Consider the following 14,978-nt stretch of genomic DNA (forward strand, 5'->3'; position numbering starts at 1 on the left):
TATGAAATTTGTAGAACTGTCTGGACAGCCACCATCCCACAAAATTATCTGTATATGTGTTTCATCTTGAGATTTTTTGGGTACAATACTCAGCTTTTATGCTGAGTATTGCTCAGCATAAAATGTTGGACTTCCTGGTTCTCCATGTTTAAAGAATTTTCTTTAGATACAAATAAAATGTCCAAACAAATAGCCCTCAGTGAGCCAGAAAATAATAGCATTAATTTACCTCCTTTTTTACACCAACCTATAACTAGAAGTTAGTGTATTTTCATTCACGAAATAATGACTTTAAAGATCAGTAAAGATTTTCATTAGGAAACATTTAAATTTTTCATAGTAAGCTGAAAAGAAAAAAGACAATTTTAATCTACAACTTCTCTATACAGTTCTCCATAAATGTGTCATTTGCATACATAATTTCTACTTTACTGAGTTCCTTTTCTGAAGGAATCCTTATGGATGCCTTTACTGAATTTCTTTTCATTTACGTAAAAAAGTATTTTATTGAACACTCAGCAATCAAAATGATTAACTCTTTGATTTGGTACCACAAAATCATTAGCTAAATAAAAAGCTCTGGAATAAGCAATAAAAATACAATCCTAGATTCTTTATTCCTTGAAGGCAGATGCCATGTGTCATTATCTTTTGTACAGTTCAGAGAATCCAGCACACCACTAGCAAGCATTAGATGCTTTATAATGCTCTTTGTATTAAATTGCACTTCCCTGTTATCATGTATATACACAAAAACATGAACTGGCATACTTACTGTGGGGGAGGTATTCTGCATTCTGCAGAGTCCTGACTAGGACAGAAATCTTCCCAGTTGATTGAAGTGGAAAGACTTAAATAAAATTACCAGTTTCAGAGATGTAGGTACAGTTAAAGGAACAGCAAGGGATAATGTGGGTAGGCCAGCAATAGAGAGGAACTGTTACCTCTGCTTGGAGGAGTTGTCACCCAGTGGGAAGTGGAGACCTGCAGGGATGCAGTTACCATCAGAAAAGTGACACTGAAACAAACAGGAATAAAAGGAGAAATCCTGACTTTCTGAAGATTCGTTGATACAGCCAACTGCAAGTCATCTGTCAGAGGAGCACTGATGAGCCACAGACGTCAGCACAGAGCTGAACAGAGACGGGGAGAGAATGGATCTGGGGGCTAATCCAAGAAAAAACAGTATAGCAAATGCTCCATTTACCCCAACACAATAAAACTTCTGTGATTACTCTTTATAGAAAATACATCTATTTTTAAAAAGTCTATTCAATAGAGGCAAAAAAAAGGTCAAATAGAATAGGTATCAGATCAAATTATATTTGATAATATAGAAACAAAGGACAACAAATGGATTAGAAAACTTTTATTGGGAAGTAATTAAAACAATCAGCTAGAGAGCATGAAATATGCACCCAGGAATCTGGGAGCAGAGAAAAGGAGAATAGGTCAGGTTGAGCTGACAGAAAGATTGTGGCCAAAATCCCCGCCTTAAGAGAAACTTGGAGTGAGTGATTGCAGAGGCACAGAACAGGAAAAGATGGATGAATCTTGTTCCTTCATGAAGTTGGTCAGAAGTCACAACTTCTCTTAGCTCTTTTTTGTAGAGAAGTACAATCAGAAAGAATTTCCAGGAGCCCTTCTTTTTTTCTCCCAAATCTCTCCATCTGCTTTCTGAGTTCCAAGATATCTCTCTTTTGTCCCTCATTAGTGACCAAGTGTTTAAAACCATTCATTCATTCACATGTGTGTGAATGCTCTTCTATTTATTGGTGAAAACCTGCACCACTCACAATGTCCAGCTAGAACATAGTAGGTACTCAATAAGCATGACTTGAATAAAAACCAATTAAGTAAATACATGAAGAAATGAACACATTGACAATGTCTGTTGTGGCAAAACACCAACACTTTAAAGAAAACATTGTAATCTGCCAATTAATTCACAAACTAATATCAGGTTTAAATTTTTGACATGTGTAACAGGACTTAGAAACCTAGAGGGCTTGAAGTGGAAGGAGGCACCAATCTACAAAGGGACAGCTGGGAACACAAAACAAACAAAGCTCTTCAGAGACTTCACAACTTTGTCAAGAGAAGGTTCTGTTTACCATCAGTTGGGAGGGAATAAACAGCAGCTTTGTGGAAATATGTTTGCTGTGTTTGGTACCAAGATGCAGAGTTCAGTTTCCAGGAATTTTGCTAATTTATTGTGAGTATATTGTCAACATTCTTATATAGATGTTTTTCTTTCAAACGATCCTTTCTACTCTCTTGGTCATATTTCCTCCTCAATAACAGATAATTCATTAAGTCTGTATGAAGGCAAGGGAACAGATAATTTACCTAGTTTCAAATTTGGAAAGGAATTATTTAAGAATGACATACACTTTGAAAGATATCACAATTTATGAAAACTTAACATTAGGAAACAGAAAACTGAATCAAATTGTATGTCTATTTTTCAAGAAAGTGCCATCAATTTTGTGGAGAACTTATAAATTCTGATTATTTTTTTAATCCTTAAATATCCTGAAAATATGTGGTATGCACTACTTTTTATGTGTGTTCATTTCACATTAAATAACCCCATTTGGCAAACACATATCAGTATTTATTTTATTTTGACTAATCAGCTGGTACTTAGTAATTCTACACTACACTCTTTTATTACTTTTCTCTGGCTAGTCTATTGCAGCAAATACTGTTGGTGTTCCATAACTGAAGTCTAACCTCTCTTATCACATCCACTGTGGCATCTAAGACAGGGTGATAATAGCCAGTGCTAAAAAGAGGGAGGGAGAAGAGAGAAAACAGGACAGGTGTTACAAAAATTTAGTGTCACAGTCTCAGGTCTATCACTGAAGTTTAAAATTCTGCTCTACTGCCAGCTGACCTGGGCATCAGTTCATTCATCTATAAATTGCATCAGTTGGATTCAATTACAGGTAGAGCATCTCTAATCCAAAAATCTGAAGCACCCCAAAATCTCCAGCTTTCTGAGCACCAACAAGACATCACAAGCAGAAGATTCCACATCTGAGCTCATGTGATGGGTGACAGTGAAAACACAGGTTCACTAAAACATTGAATAAAATTAGCTTCAAGCTATGTGCATTAGGGTATGTGAAACAATAATGAATTCCATGTTTAGACTTGGGTCCCATGCCCAAGATACTTATTCTAAATATTCCAAAATTCAAAAAGTCCAAAATCTGAAACACATCCTAACACATTTTGGATAAGGGATGTTCAACCTTTATTGCTAGATTACCACTGATTCTGAAGTACTTCACTACTGTCTGTGGAGTAATACCTCTTTTCCTTTAACCTGAAACCCCCAGTTTAAAAGTAGTAGTAATAATATGTCACAGTTTAATGTGCCCCAAATAGTACTAATTGTAACTTCATTTTTAGCCTCAGCCTGGGAAGAAAACAAGTCCTCACACGGATGTCTCTTATATCCAAATGGAAAAAGAGGCTGGGCACATACTCTTAAGGGCTGCACCACAGACTTCAAAAATGAGGCCTGCACATGTCTAAATTGTCGAACAGACTGGCTGACTTTTGACCTGACTTAGCATTATTTGAAGCAGCTTACTGACACTGCCAATAACATCACACGTAATAGAACACACATCTTGTAACTGAACCACAGATAATGCTGAGCAACATGAAGAATCCAGGAAATACATGCTTTAAGTGTAAACTGCTCAAACAGAATAGCTACTGAAGGCTCTGGTAGGACACACACAGATTGCCTTTTTTACCTTTGAGAGCCACTCTTTGGATTCTTCAATGCTTGCTGTCATGGTCTTGCTTTCAAAAGTCTCAACAGTTTCTCAAGACGTCACATTCATCAAAAGACCACATCTATTTCTCTCAATAAAGATTTAGCCTAATATTACTGGATATGTTAAAAGCATAGAAATAAAGCATGCTTTCCTGGAGACTGGATAAAAGAGAAAAACAGCCTTTTAGAATTAGTAGGTACCACTCTAATCTGAAGCTTGTACTGTCCTTTTCAATTCTAGCAGAGAAACAATTAATAAAGGAACCCATTAAGACCTGATTATTGCTGCTAAAAAAGGAAGGTAGAATTTCAGTCCTTTGAAGTAACTGAGAATGATTCAGGCCTCATTACAGAGATATAATCTACATTCATACATTTATGTTAGTGATTCAAATCTATTGGGAGAGATTGAATTCCGTTAAATAGTGCATCTTTCCTGTGGAACTTTTCTCAGGCTTTCTCGGGCTAACCTAAGAGGTGACCTAACAAAGCAAAGTAGTGGGGTATTTAGGGATTCGACTGTGCTGTAAAAGAAAGGCTGTACAGAAGAGAAAAAGAAGAATGAGATAGAATCTAAAAAGCTATGTCAGCTTTTCCATTGGGCTGTTTTATAAAGGCTCTTCCTGTCATCACGCTGTGCAGAAGAGCAGCGAAAGGGCTCTAGAACTTTCAAACCCTGCACCTGCTGTAGCTAGACTTGAATATGGAAGTCTTGACCATATTATTTTCCCATGTTAGACAGAAAAAAAAATTTATAGTTAAAAGATCTGAATGACTTACATTGGAACAGAAAGTTGGTAGATGTGTGTCTGTGTGCCTCTGTGTGTGTGTGTGTGTGTGTGTGTGTGTGTGTGTGTGTGTAGGAGAAGGACAGATGGACAGACTAGTTTGGGATTATATTAAAATCCCAAGATGGCATCAATAGTATTGGTTCCCAGTGTAGAGAAACCCCACAATAATAACTTCCTGTGTTTTGAAACTTTTCACAGTAGAATCTTTATTGTATGCTTTCATCAATTTTTTAAAAATGTAGCTTTAATTAGTTGTCAAATCAAAAACTTGAATTCTTCTAAACTATTGTGCTGAAAATCAAATCCCTGAGAAACAGTATATTCTTTCATGCAATTGTTTGCTCAGGTATAAATCTGTGAACTAGGAAATCAAAATTAGGACTGTGGGTCCATTTTTCAATATTCATGCTTTAATTAAAGAACAAGACTTGTTTGACGTATGCTCTTTATTTACTTAACTTTTCAATTAATAGCTACAGAAATCAGTTAATTATATTAAACTTAAAAATCTACTGTGATGTTCACCACATTGTTGAAATCTTCTGAATAAGCATCTCAACGAGTTATAAATAATGCAATTAAAATCCTGATGCTGATGTTAAATGGTTCTGTTTCAAAAGCTCTGAATGCACAGGAAAATATAAGAGCTTGCATGTAAAGGCATTTTCAATTCACTAAACAACAAAGTTGGGCAATCATTCCTAGTGACCTTCTCTAATGCTAAATTCATTTGTATTTTCTCCAGTTCACAATGAAGATGGAGGCCAAATGCATATTTTAGGAATCCTGGCTTTTGTATACAAGCTCTTCTGATTAGTTCCTTCCAAATTACAACTGCAGTTGTTAAATTCCCAAGTTCACCTTGAAATGTTTCCATCTTAGACCGGCAGTCTATTAAATTAAATATATGAAATTTCCAGTTTTGTAGTGGAAAGCAGTAAAATATTGGCAATTCATATGCCTCAACAAAGTAGGATCCAACTGTCTGAGATAACATACCAATACATATTAAAGTATTCCTTACAGCCAAATTTCCCTACTTTAGGGAATTTCTTAAAGTGGTCCTCTAGGAATTGTCTCTTACTCAGATTGGAATGGATTATCACAGTATAACCTTCCTTGTGCCTTTTAACTCTTGGCAAAGTCTCCCTAGACCTGGACTTAATTCTGTCTATACCTGGGCTATGAACTAGTTTCTGTGAGCAATGGGGGAGCTGGGGAGTAGCGTGTGGAATAGGGAGAGGACAGGGAGACTGGTAGTGCAGTTAAAATCGCAAAATAAAGCCTTTTAAACATTGAATTTGAAGATTGAAGAAAATGCCCCATGATGGCAAAGTGCAAAGGAAATTGCACAGAAAAGAAAATAGCCGAATATTTGGTCAAATTGTATGGTAAAAATCTTTGCGATCTCAATAAAGTGCGTTCGCTTTGAAGTGCACGCGTGATTCAGTAAAGGACTCATGTTAGCAATTAGAAATCGGTCATTTGGGTTCCTGATTTCATTTGCTCCAAAAGAGAGGAGACTTTAAAGAGTGACGATAAATCTCCTTGAGCTTAAAAGGCAGAGAGGGCCAAAGTGTGAACTTTTTACTTCGGCAACGGAAGCGAGAAATCAGTAATTCATTAAAGCGGAGACCTCCTTGGAAGCTGGCAGAAGAGGAGGAAAGGAAGCTAATTATCTCTCTTTTTTTCTGTGCTCGCTCCGACCAGTTTATAATCTGCTGTTTGAGAGGGTTTATCTTCAGCATCTTCTGCTTTCTCCCCAGCCCTCCCCCCTTCGGTGATCGAAAGAAGAAATACAGAAAGAAGGAAAAAGAAAAAGTCAAGCACCAGGTGGCTCTCAAGTATTTCACTGCCAAAAGAAGAGGGATATAAATTCTACGCTGGAAAACAAGTGAGAAAGGGGCTCCCCAGAGGGGATTGGGTCAGGCTGGAAGACAGCAAAATTCGGAAAGCGAGAGGACAGCCAGTACCGGTGGCCAGAGCTGCGAGCACAGGACGCCCTAACAGCAATTAGCGGGAGCTGGAGGCGTCCGCGGAGGCTGCGCCTGCGGCGGCGGCGCGGAAAGGACCCGACAGCCCCCGAGCTCCGTGCAAAGGCATCGCGCTCTCTTCTCGCTCCCTTGCTCTCCCCCCTCTCGGCCCCTTCCTCCCTCCCTCTCCCTGGCGTTCCCAGCAGTCGAGGGTTTCAGATGTCCCACCGCCGTTTGACCCCCTCCCCCCGCTTCTCCACCCCTGCAAATGAGGTTTGACCAGCAGAGGCAGAGCCCACCTCTGGCTTAGAATCACTGACATTTAGACTCCAGGCTTCAACCTGTTTACAAGCGGGCTTTCCAAAGGAAGGGGGGTGGGGGATAGGGCCAAACAAAACACCAGCCGCCATCCCCCCCAAACAAGAAGTGACTTTCTGGAGGCTTCAAATCAACAGGCACCACCAAAAAGAGAAAGGAAGAGGGGGAAGAAAACAGCGACGGTGCAGCTGCCTCCAGTTCTGACAACCCCAAAGGGACACACTTTTAGAAGTGGCCAGCAGGCTGGGACTTTGCAGAAAGGGCTCAGAAGGTGCCAACAGCAGAGGAGCACAGATATCTCCTCCGACCCCTCACCCCACCCTCTTTGGGTTTTGTTCACCGCGCTGTCATCTGTTTTTCAGACCCTTTTTGTATCTAACATGGTGAAGAAAGGAGTGAAGAAGAGAACAAAGTAACTCCTGGGGGAAGCGGAGAGCTCTGGTGACCAACACCACCATCGCCACCACCAGATCCTGCTGCTGTGGCCACCCACGTCCACCATTCACCCGGAGACTAGAGGCGTAGGCAGCGGATCCGAGAGCGGAGCAAGGAGAGGCAGCTGGCCCTTCCGAGGAGTTATGGATGTTGGTGCATTCACTTCTGACCAGATCCGCGCCCAGAGGGAGCTAACCACCAGCCACCACCTCCAGCTGTCTCCTTGCCTTGCACCGGGTCTTACCCTTCCAGTATGTTCCTTCTGATGAGACAATTTCCAGTGCCGAGAGTTTCAGTACAATGTGGAAATGGATACTGACACATTGTGCCTCAGCCTTTCCCCACCTGCCCGGCTACTGCTGCTGCTTCTTATTGCTGTTATTGGTGTCTTCCGTCCCTGTCACCTGCCAAGCTCTTGGTCAGGACATGGTGTCACCAGAGGCCACCAACTCTTCTTCCTCCTCTTCTTCCTCCCTCTCCTCTCCTTCCAGTGCGGGGAGGCATGTGCGGAGCTACAATCACCTCCAAGGAGATGTCCGCTGGAGAAAGCTATTCTCTTTCACCAAGTACTTTCTCAAGATTGAGAAGAACGGGAAGGTCAGCGGTACCAAGAAGGAGAACTGCCCGTACAGTAAGTAACAAATGCGTGCTCCCCTCCTTCCAATTATCCACCCCCCACCCCACACGGGGGGGAAAATCTGTTCCAGATGTGGCCAACTAAATATTTACGTCCCCAACCCCTGTAAAATGATTAAGTGGAATACTTTCACACTAAATCACCCCCCCTCCCGTGTATACATTGTGCTGCCGCATCCCCTCCCCTGGGCGCACTCCTTCCACAACCCCCACCCCTTGCCACCCTATCCACCCCTTCTCTCTAGCTTGTCACTAGCGGAACCACGCAGGGCGCCCGAGAGTTGTTGTAGCACATAGATGCCCCTTTCTGTCCCCAGTGCCTTCCCCACCTCACCCAAGGTCCCCTTTCCTTCCCTTCTGGAAATGGCTCAAGTAAACACATTTTGTTTCCTTTCTCTGGCAATCTTAAGAGTTTTTGGGACAGGCTCCTCAAGCTGAAAATAATTATCCGCTGTCAATTATAGGGGCTTTATGGGAACTTTATTTAAGAAAGAAAAGTCACTTCCACTCTCTCCCCACCCCCATCCCTTTGACCCACCACCTCTAGATAGGAGCAAAAAGCACTTTTCTGGTTTTGATTTTTTTTTTTTTTTTTTCCCTTTTGGGTCCCTTTTGCTGGTTTTTGAGTGATTGCAGTCCATGAAGTTAGTTTTTCAGGCACCACTGCTGCTATTTGTCTTCTGCCTGCCTTCTCTCTTGGTAACATGATGCTCATGTCTGCATTGTCAACAGCATATGCGCTGCTTTGTGGTGTCCTGTTGTACTGTTTCTTCTGAAACCTCTCATATTGCAGAGCCATACTACTACAGCATTGTAAACATCTGGGACTGGATTCACACAGACCTCACACAAATTTCATTGTCATTCTTTTATTTTCAAAGTAAAAGTCATAAGTCTGTTTCCATGGCTATAGTTTATCCCATAGAGTGAGCTTTTCTTCTCTGTATAAATTCTGCGTGGGATCCTTAGATTTCTTTCTTTCATTTTTCTTTCTCTTTATTTCCCTCTTTCTTTCTTCCAGGGGTGTGGGAAGGATGGGGGAGGGAGAATGAGGAGAGAAGGGGTGGATATTGTGTCTCTTCTTGAATCAATCCAGCCAAGCCAGATTACTCTCTTGGCTTCCTTTCCTACTTACTTTCAAGTGGTGAGACTTATTCATCCTCTATTGATTGTTATTTGAAAGGATCCCAAGGCTATGTAATGGCACACTGAAGACAGTAGACAATGACATTTAAACATCTTTAATGACCATTTAGCTTTATCTCAATGGTAAATTCCAAGTCACCTTTCAAGAGGACCTTTTTGTGTTAGTGGTTTCGGAATTCTAAGCATACATTTGTCGGTTTAACTTATATACATGGGTCACACATTTCAAGATGTCTTGGCACAGAAAGTACCAGCTACTGATGCAAAGGACAGTGTACCAGAATTTAACATTTTATTTTTAAAATAAAGATTTGCATGAAATAAGACTTAGTTTTATTCCTCTGGGTCTCATACATATTCAACATAAATTATGTTTCTCCTCAGCTACTGCTTCTATTTTCTAAAACCAGAAATATATTTACAAGAATAAAACATTTTAGAAGAATTTTTCATTCTGAGTCATTAAAAGTGGCTGAAATAATACCATTAATGATGATTGTTTTTGATTGAAAGTCATTTGTTACCTGAATTTCCTAGATACTGTGTATGATTTTACAGTTACTGGCCAAAAATACAGTATTTTTGTTTACTTCTGAAGCAAAATAGTGTGGTGGATTCCAGTTAAGTGTAGGGGAAAAAGCTGTCCAAACACAGGGTTGGACATAGTAAGATGAGAATTTTTTTTTTTTTTTTAATAATTCTCATGGTCTGAATTTCTATGTATTTTTAGCTCATGGGGGAAAACTCAAAGAGATAAAATTTCAGAGTATTTACCTTGAGCAAACTTTCTTCTTTTAAAAATATTTGATAATAACTTGATTTTGCCATTGCTATATTTTAAATGTCTTCATGATGTGATGCTAACACCAAACTGTACTATTTTAATTTTATGCAACTTAAATTCATATTATCTAAAAATAGTAGATATTATTGAGTGTAAAGTGATTCCACAAATAATTTGAATTTTATTTTTACAGTATGAGTCCATACTGAACACAGAAAAGTTTGTAACGTTTATTGTGTAAATAAGCATGGTGAATTTTTATCCTACCTGTACAAAATATACTAATACCACTTCCAAGTGATAAATAATACTAATTACTAATAGTTCCTTTTTGAAAATTAATAAACTAAATATTAAATAGTAATACAGTCTTAATTAATTATTAGAAGTAAAAGGGGGAAGGGATTATACTTCTAAATATTATCAAACTATGAATAATTTGGGCTTTCCAAGAACATGTGCAAGTGAACGGTACAGGTTGAAAAAGGCTTAATTTCACATGTGGTCCAGTAATCAGAATGCTACTACAGTTTCCAGCTGGACTGATTCAGCTGAACTACATGGTATCATTAAGATATTGTCTAAATGTTGCATAATTACATGTGAACAAACTTTTGCCATGCCCACAGGGTAGCCAGCCAGCCAGCCCACCAAATGGCAGCCTGTTAAATATTAGGATATCTAACCTCTGAAGAGTGTCAGTTCCTTGTCCAAAAACCACATTTCAGTAACATTTTCCTAAACAAGTTATTAATTATCTCAATACACAATGCTCTTCTTTTGAGATTTGCTTATTTGAAGATTAATTTTCTTTGTTACTTTTGACCCTAGTATTATTGTTGCTAAAATACAGTAACAGCTTATCTAAGAGGTTATATGTTTGTGATGTCCTAGGTAATTAAACAACTGTTTTACTGGCTTTTTGCCAGTAAAATGCTAACAAAAGGGAAGTAAAGAAATTACCCAGAAGTATTGCAAAATCATTTTTAACTTGTACCTCCAAAGCTAGTTCCCAGAAGTTGGCTGGTTCTAAAAATACTATGTGTGCTAAAGAAACTCCTCTCTATTTGGGTGATTATTATAATTTTTTTCTTTCTTTTTTTTTTCTTTTTTTTTTTTTAAAGGAGGGGACATATTTTTGCTGTTTACCATTATATGGGAGTAGAAAAAGAGAACAGAAATAAATGGTTTCTTCTGCTAGAAGCCTGAGAAAGCTTGAATAATTTAGAATAGCTGTAGTGTATCTGTCACTAGATATGTGCGGGCTCATTTAGTTTTTGTTTTATCATTCTTTACATCTAGAGCTTTGCCCTTGAAACATTACCACTCAGATCCAGGTCTGGCTTTCTAGAAAGCCTGCATACAGCTGTTAGGTACCCTTGCAACTGGGAATGATTGCCTTCTTTCTGGATATAAGGAAAACAGCTGTGAGCTTCTCACGTGGTTGTCACTTGAAGAAAAGCGGAATCTAGTGAAAGGAAAATGTGTCTCCAAACTTGAGACAACTAAGGATGGATATACCCCAAACAGTCCCAGAGCTTAAATACTTTTCTGAAAATGAGGTATGGGAGACAATGGAGAAATTAATATGACCTGAGTATATGGTATGTGCCCCATCTGTTTAAACACATATTTCATTTAATAATTGTAATAGTCCTATGATGTATATATAGCTGTTCATATTTTTCAGACATGAAAACTAAAGTTGGAAAAAGTAAATTGTCCATGGTCACACATCTAGAAATTGACAGAATCAGGATATAAGCCTAAGCCTATTTGTTTACATTCCATATACACTATTCCTCTCTGCTACTTCCAACGTTAATAATAATTTATTAGAATTGGCCCACATCTCAAAAAAGCAGATTATCCAAAATCTGACTTGCTTTTTGCTATAAACTCTGGTAGTTTTTAAAATTAAACTGGAACAAAAGTAAAATGACAGTGGAATAGAAACAAAATAAGTTAAAGGTAACCATTGCAGGTAGTCACATGATTACAGGCAACATTAATTAGTGCACTGTCTAGGTGAAGTCTGTCTTTTGATATTTACATTTGGAAATACAGTTGCTTATGGACACACACAAGGTACACATGCATCAATCTCACTTATGTTAACAGAGGTCATTAGGAATACATGAGTAAGAAAAATCTATGAATGTCATTGTGTATAGTAATTGTTTACAGCTGAGGGCCAAATACTTAATTGTTCCCACGTGTAATAAAATAATATAATTGTAAATACCTATGGGAAATTGGGCTGTTGGATGAACTTCTATTATATGACTCTACAAGGGGCAACACATTGAGACTTAAAGCTACATATATGAAGAATGCCTTTAAAATGAGTCTGCAAATAAAAAAGATACTTTATAACATAAAAATGGTAGATTTTGTCTAGGATTAAACATTTGTATTATTATGTTCTAATCAGGACCAAAGCTTATTGTAGGAAGTTTAATAAAGTATAAGATAAATAATAGTTGAGGAAAGTAGGAACTCTGATATTGTTTCCTAATACACAAGAGTTTTCTGGGAAGAAAACTCATAGACAATTTATGGCTTCCATTGGTGTCTTATTTAAGTTGTGGTTGTTTCTAGAATTTGGTTGCATAATTTATAACCGGCAGCATTTAATCATGAGCATCAAGGATTTATGAAGATGGAAGGCACTGTATTTAATGTTTACATGACACTGTCCTGTTACCTTTACTGCATTCCTACCATATGGACCCTCCGCTTTGATGGTTTTATCATAAATCCATTAAAAATGCACAATTCAAGAGAGTTTCCTCTTCATAAACCTGATTTATAACCACCTTCTGAAGAAACCCAAGAAAACAGTCGGCAGAAATTACATGCCAGTATTGGAGTAGAAGAATTCAGAGACACCAGTTTCTATGTCTTCAGTGTTCAGTAACCTATTACTCAAAGGTATGGACCACTCTTTACAGGCGAGTATTTTCAAAATTGATGTTTAAACAGAGAATTGAAGGAGGAGGTGAAAAAGGAGCTGTGACTTGTAAAATCAAAGAAACTTCATTTTATGCATATTTTTGTATGCTGTCACTATCCAGTTTAGAGCAAAAAGCCTTATTTCAGTGCATTTCCTTAGAATTTAAAGAACTTATGGTAGACATGAATGAGCACTTTAAATTCCTGTACAATTACCTTAATGTTCAGAGGCAAACCCCATTTATTACCCAAATGTCTAACTTTCCACAAGCCAAAATGTTGAGAAAAAGTTGACAGCTCATTTGAAATGCAACTAATGTTCCTCACATTTATGAGCTGCCTATGAATATCCACATCTTTCCTAAGCCTTAAATGTCTGTAAGCTTATCCAAAATTGTAGCGCAAATGATATTTCTTTATTATGCTTCAGAAGGAAGAGTAATGCATGTGTATTAGTTCAAAGTGATTTAATCTATCTTAGTATTAATTCTGTGAACTTTGCAATGAAGAGTAATTCAGATGACAGTTTTAGTATTACTGTTACAACATTTGTCAACATTAATAGTTGATGTTTGCTTAATATATCTAAGTTAAACATTAGCATTTCCCTTCCAGAAATTAAAGACCTCTTTTAACTTTGCAGTCATATGGGGTGTAAGATTCATGTTCATGTAATTTTAATATAGTTTTATCGCAGTCTGGAGATGAAATGAACTTTATTATGTCCAAGTTCTTTATGCAGAAGTATCTTAATCTTTCACAGTATATTGGAAGATTAAGATCTTTTACATTTGCTATTTGACCAGTGGTATTTGTGACTTGGTTTTGCAGATTTGAATATTTACTTTTTGTAATTGGCTCTCTTTTCTCAGTGCATGTTACCTTTACCTGTACCAGCCAGTCAGTAGTATAAAAAAGAATAACCTAGAAATACATCTTTAAAATTGTTGAAAAGAAATATACCCACATCTTGGGACACCACCAGTGACACTGATACTGAATTAATGAATTTGAAATTTTGATATTTTACAGAATCAGTTTGAAACCAATGCTTAATTTGTACAGAATTTTCACAAAGAGAAAGTTTTAAGCTATCTAAAAGGCAGCCAGGTCACCCACAAAATAATGGCCTGAAGGGCTCCCTTGCTTTTAAATCAGGTCAGTTGTGTTCTTTCTTTGAACGCTGTGTTCTAATTGGAACAATAAATCAAAGAAGACACTCAGAGTAGATTCCCATGTAAGGTGGACAACTGGACAGTGACTTTTTACTGCTGCTAACACGTGCATCCAATTACTATTTGATAGATTCATAGTGCTGGCAGTAAAGCATTGCCTTATTTTATAGTTCACCTAATAATTCTTCAACCTAAATCTGTCTACCTTTTCCTATACCTAATCTGTCAGTATGTGTGTTATTAATGAGGAATTTTTGAATGTTTGGCATCCTTCCTACAATGAATGATGTCACTAAGATGTTAATGAACAGTCTAATGAAACCTAATAGAAGGCAAAGTATTGATTAAGTTGAAGTACCCCAAACTCTAAGTAATTGTCAACCTAACAAACCTAATAATTTCACTACAACTCTAAGCAAACTCTGAAGTGTAGGTCAACTGCAAAAGTAAGAGATTTTTAAAAGACATTTTGCATCTTTTATAATTGTTATTTTCTATCTGGGACTTTGTTAAGATGCTTTACTAATAAACATGCATTCTTATTTTATTCTTAGCCTTTCTTGAGGCCTCACCTCTCCGTTGAGGATAACTTGATGTCCTCAAATTGTCTTCACAACTTAAGGCTCCACTATATCTTTCTTGTAGTTTGGTTTCAAGACTGTGTGACGACCGTACTTCAGTGACCTTGTGATTCTCAATGACTTTATCACATTTTGACCACTTAGTTATTTTTATCATCCCCTACCTTTTTTGTTTATTTGTTTCTGAACTTTCTGCCTACCTTCCAGGCCAACAAAAGTCTTTCATTAATATTAGTTAGCACCTCAGGTGATACTTAGGGCCAGAGACCTAGATAGTTGTGCATGAGTAGCCTATAAAAAAGATAATTTGTACTCTGGGCCTAAAAAACTTCCAACAATTTAAATTCAACATACTGCACCAGAAACCTCTTTTCATTTTGAATCTGCA

General features: G+C 37.8%; 1 protein-coding gene across 1 annotated transcript in view; it reads left to right on the plus strand.

Moving 5' to 3' along the window:
- Positions 1-6,172: 6,172 nt before the first annotated feature.
- FGF10 (fibroblast growth factor 10) overlaps positions 6,173-14,978 on the plus strand; it is an 83,940-nt gene continuing 75,134 nt past the window's right edge. Inside the window, exons 1-2 of the mRNA XM_079145637.1 lie at positions 6,173-6,481; positions 7,241-7,944. Of these exons, the coding sequence (XP_079001763.1) occupies positions 7,614-7,944 (331 nt within the window). The 5' untranslated portion in view covers positions 6,173-6,481; positions 7,241-7,613. The remainder of the gene's footprint in view (positions 6,482-7,240; positions 7,945-14,978) is intronic.

The sequence above is a fragment of the Sciurus vulgaris genome, assembly GCF_902686455.1.
Source record: "Sciurus vulgaris genome assembly, chromosome: 6".
Classification (NCBI taxonomy): Eukaryota; Metazoa; Chordata; class Mammalia; order Rodentia; family Sciuridae; genus Sciurus; species Sciurus vulgaris.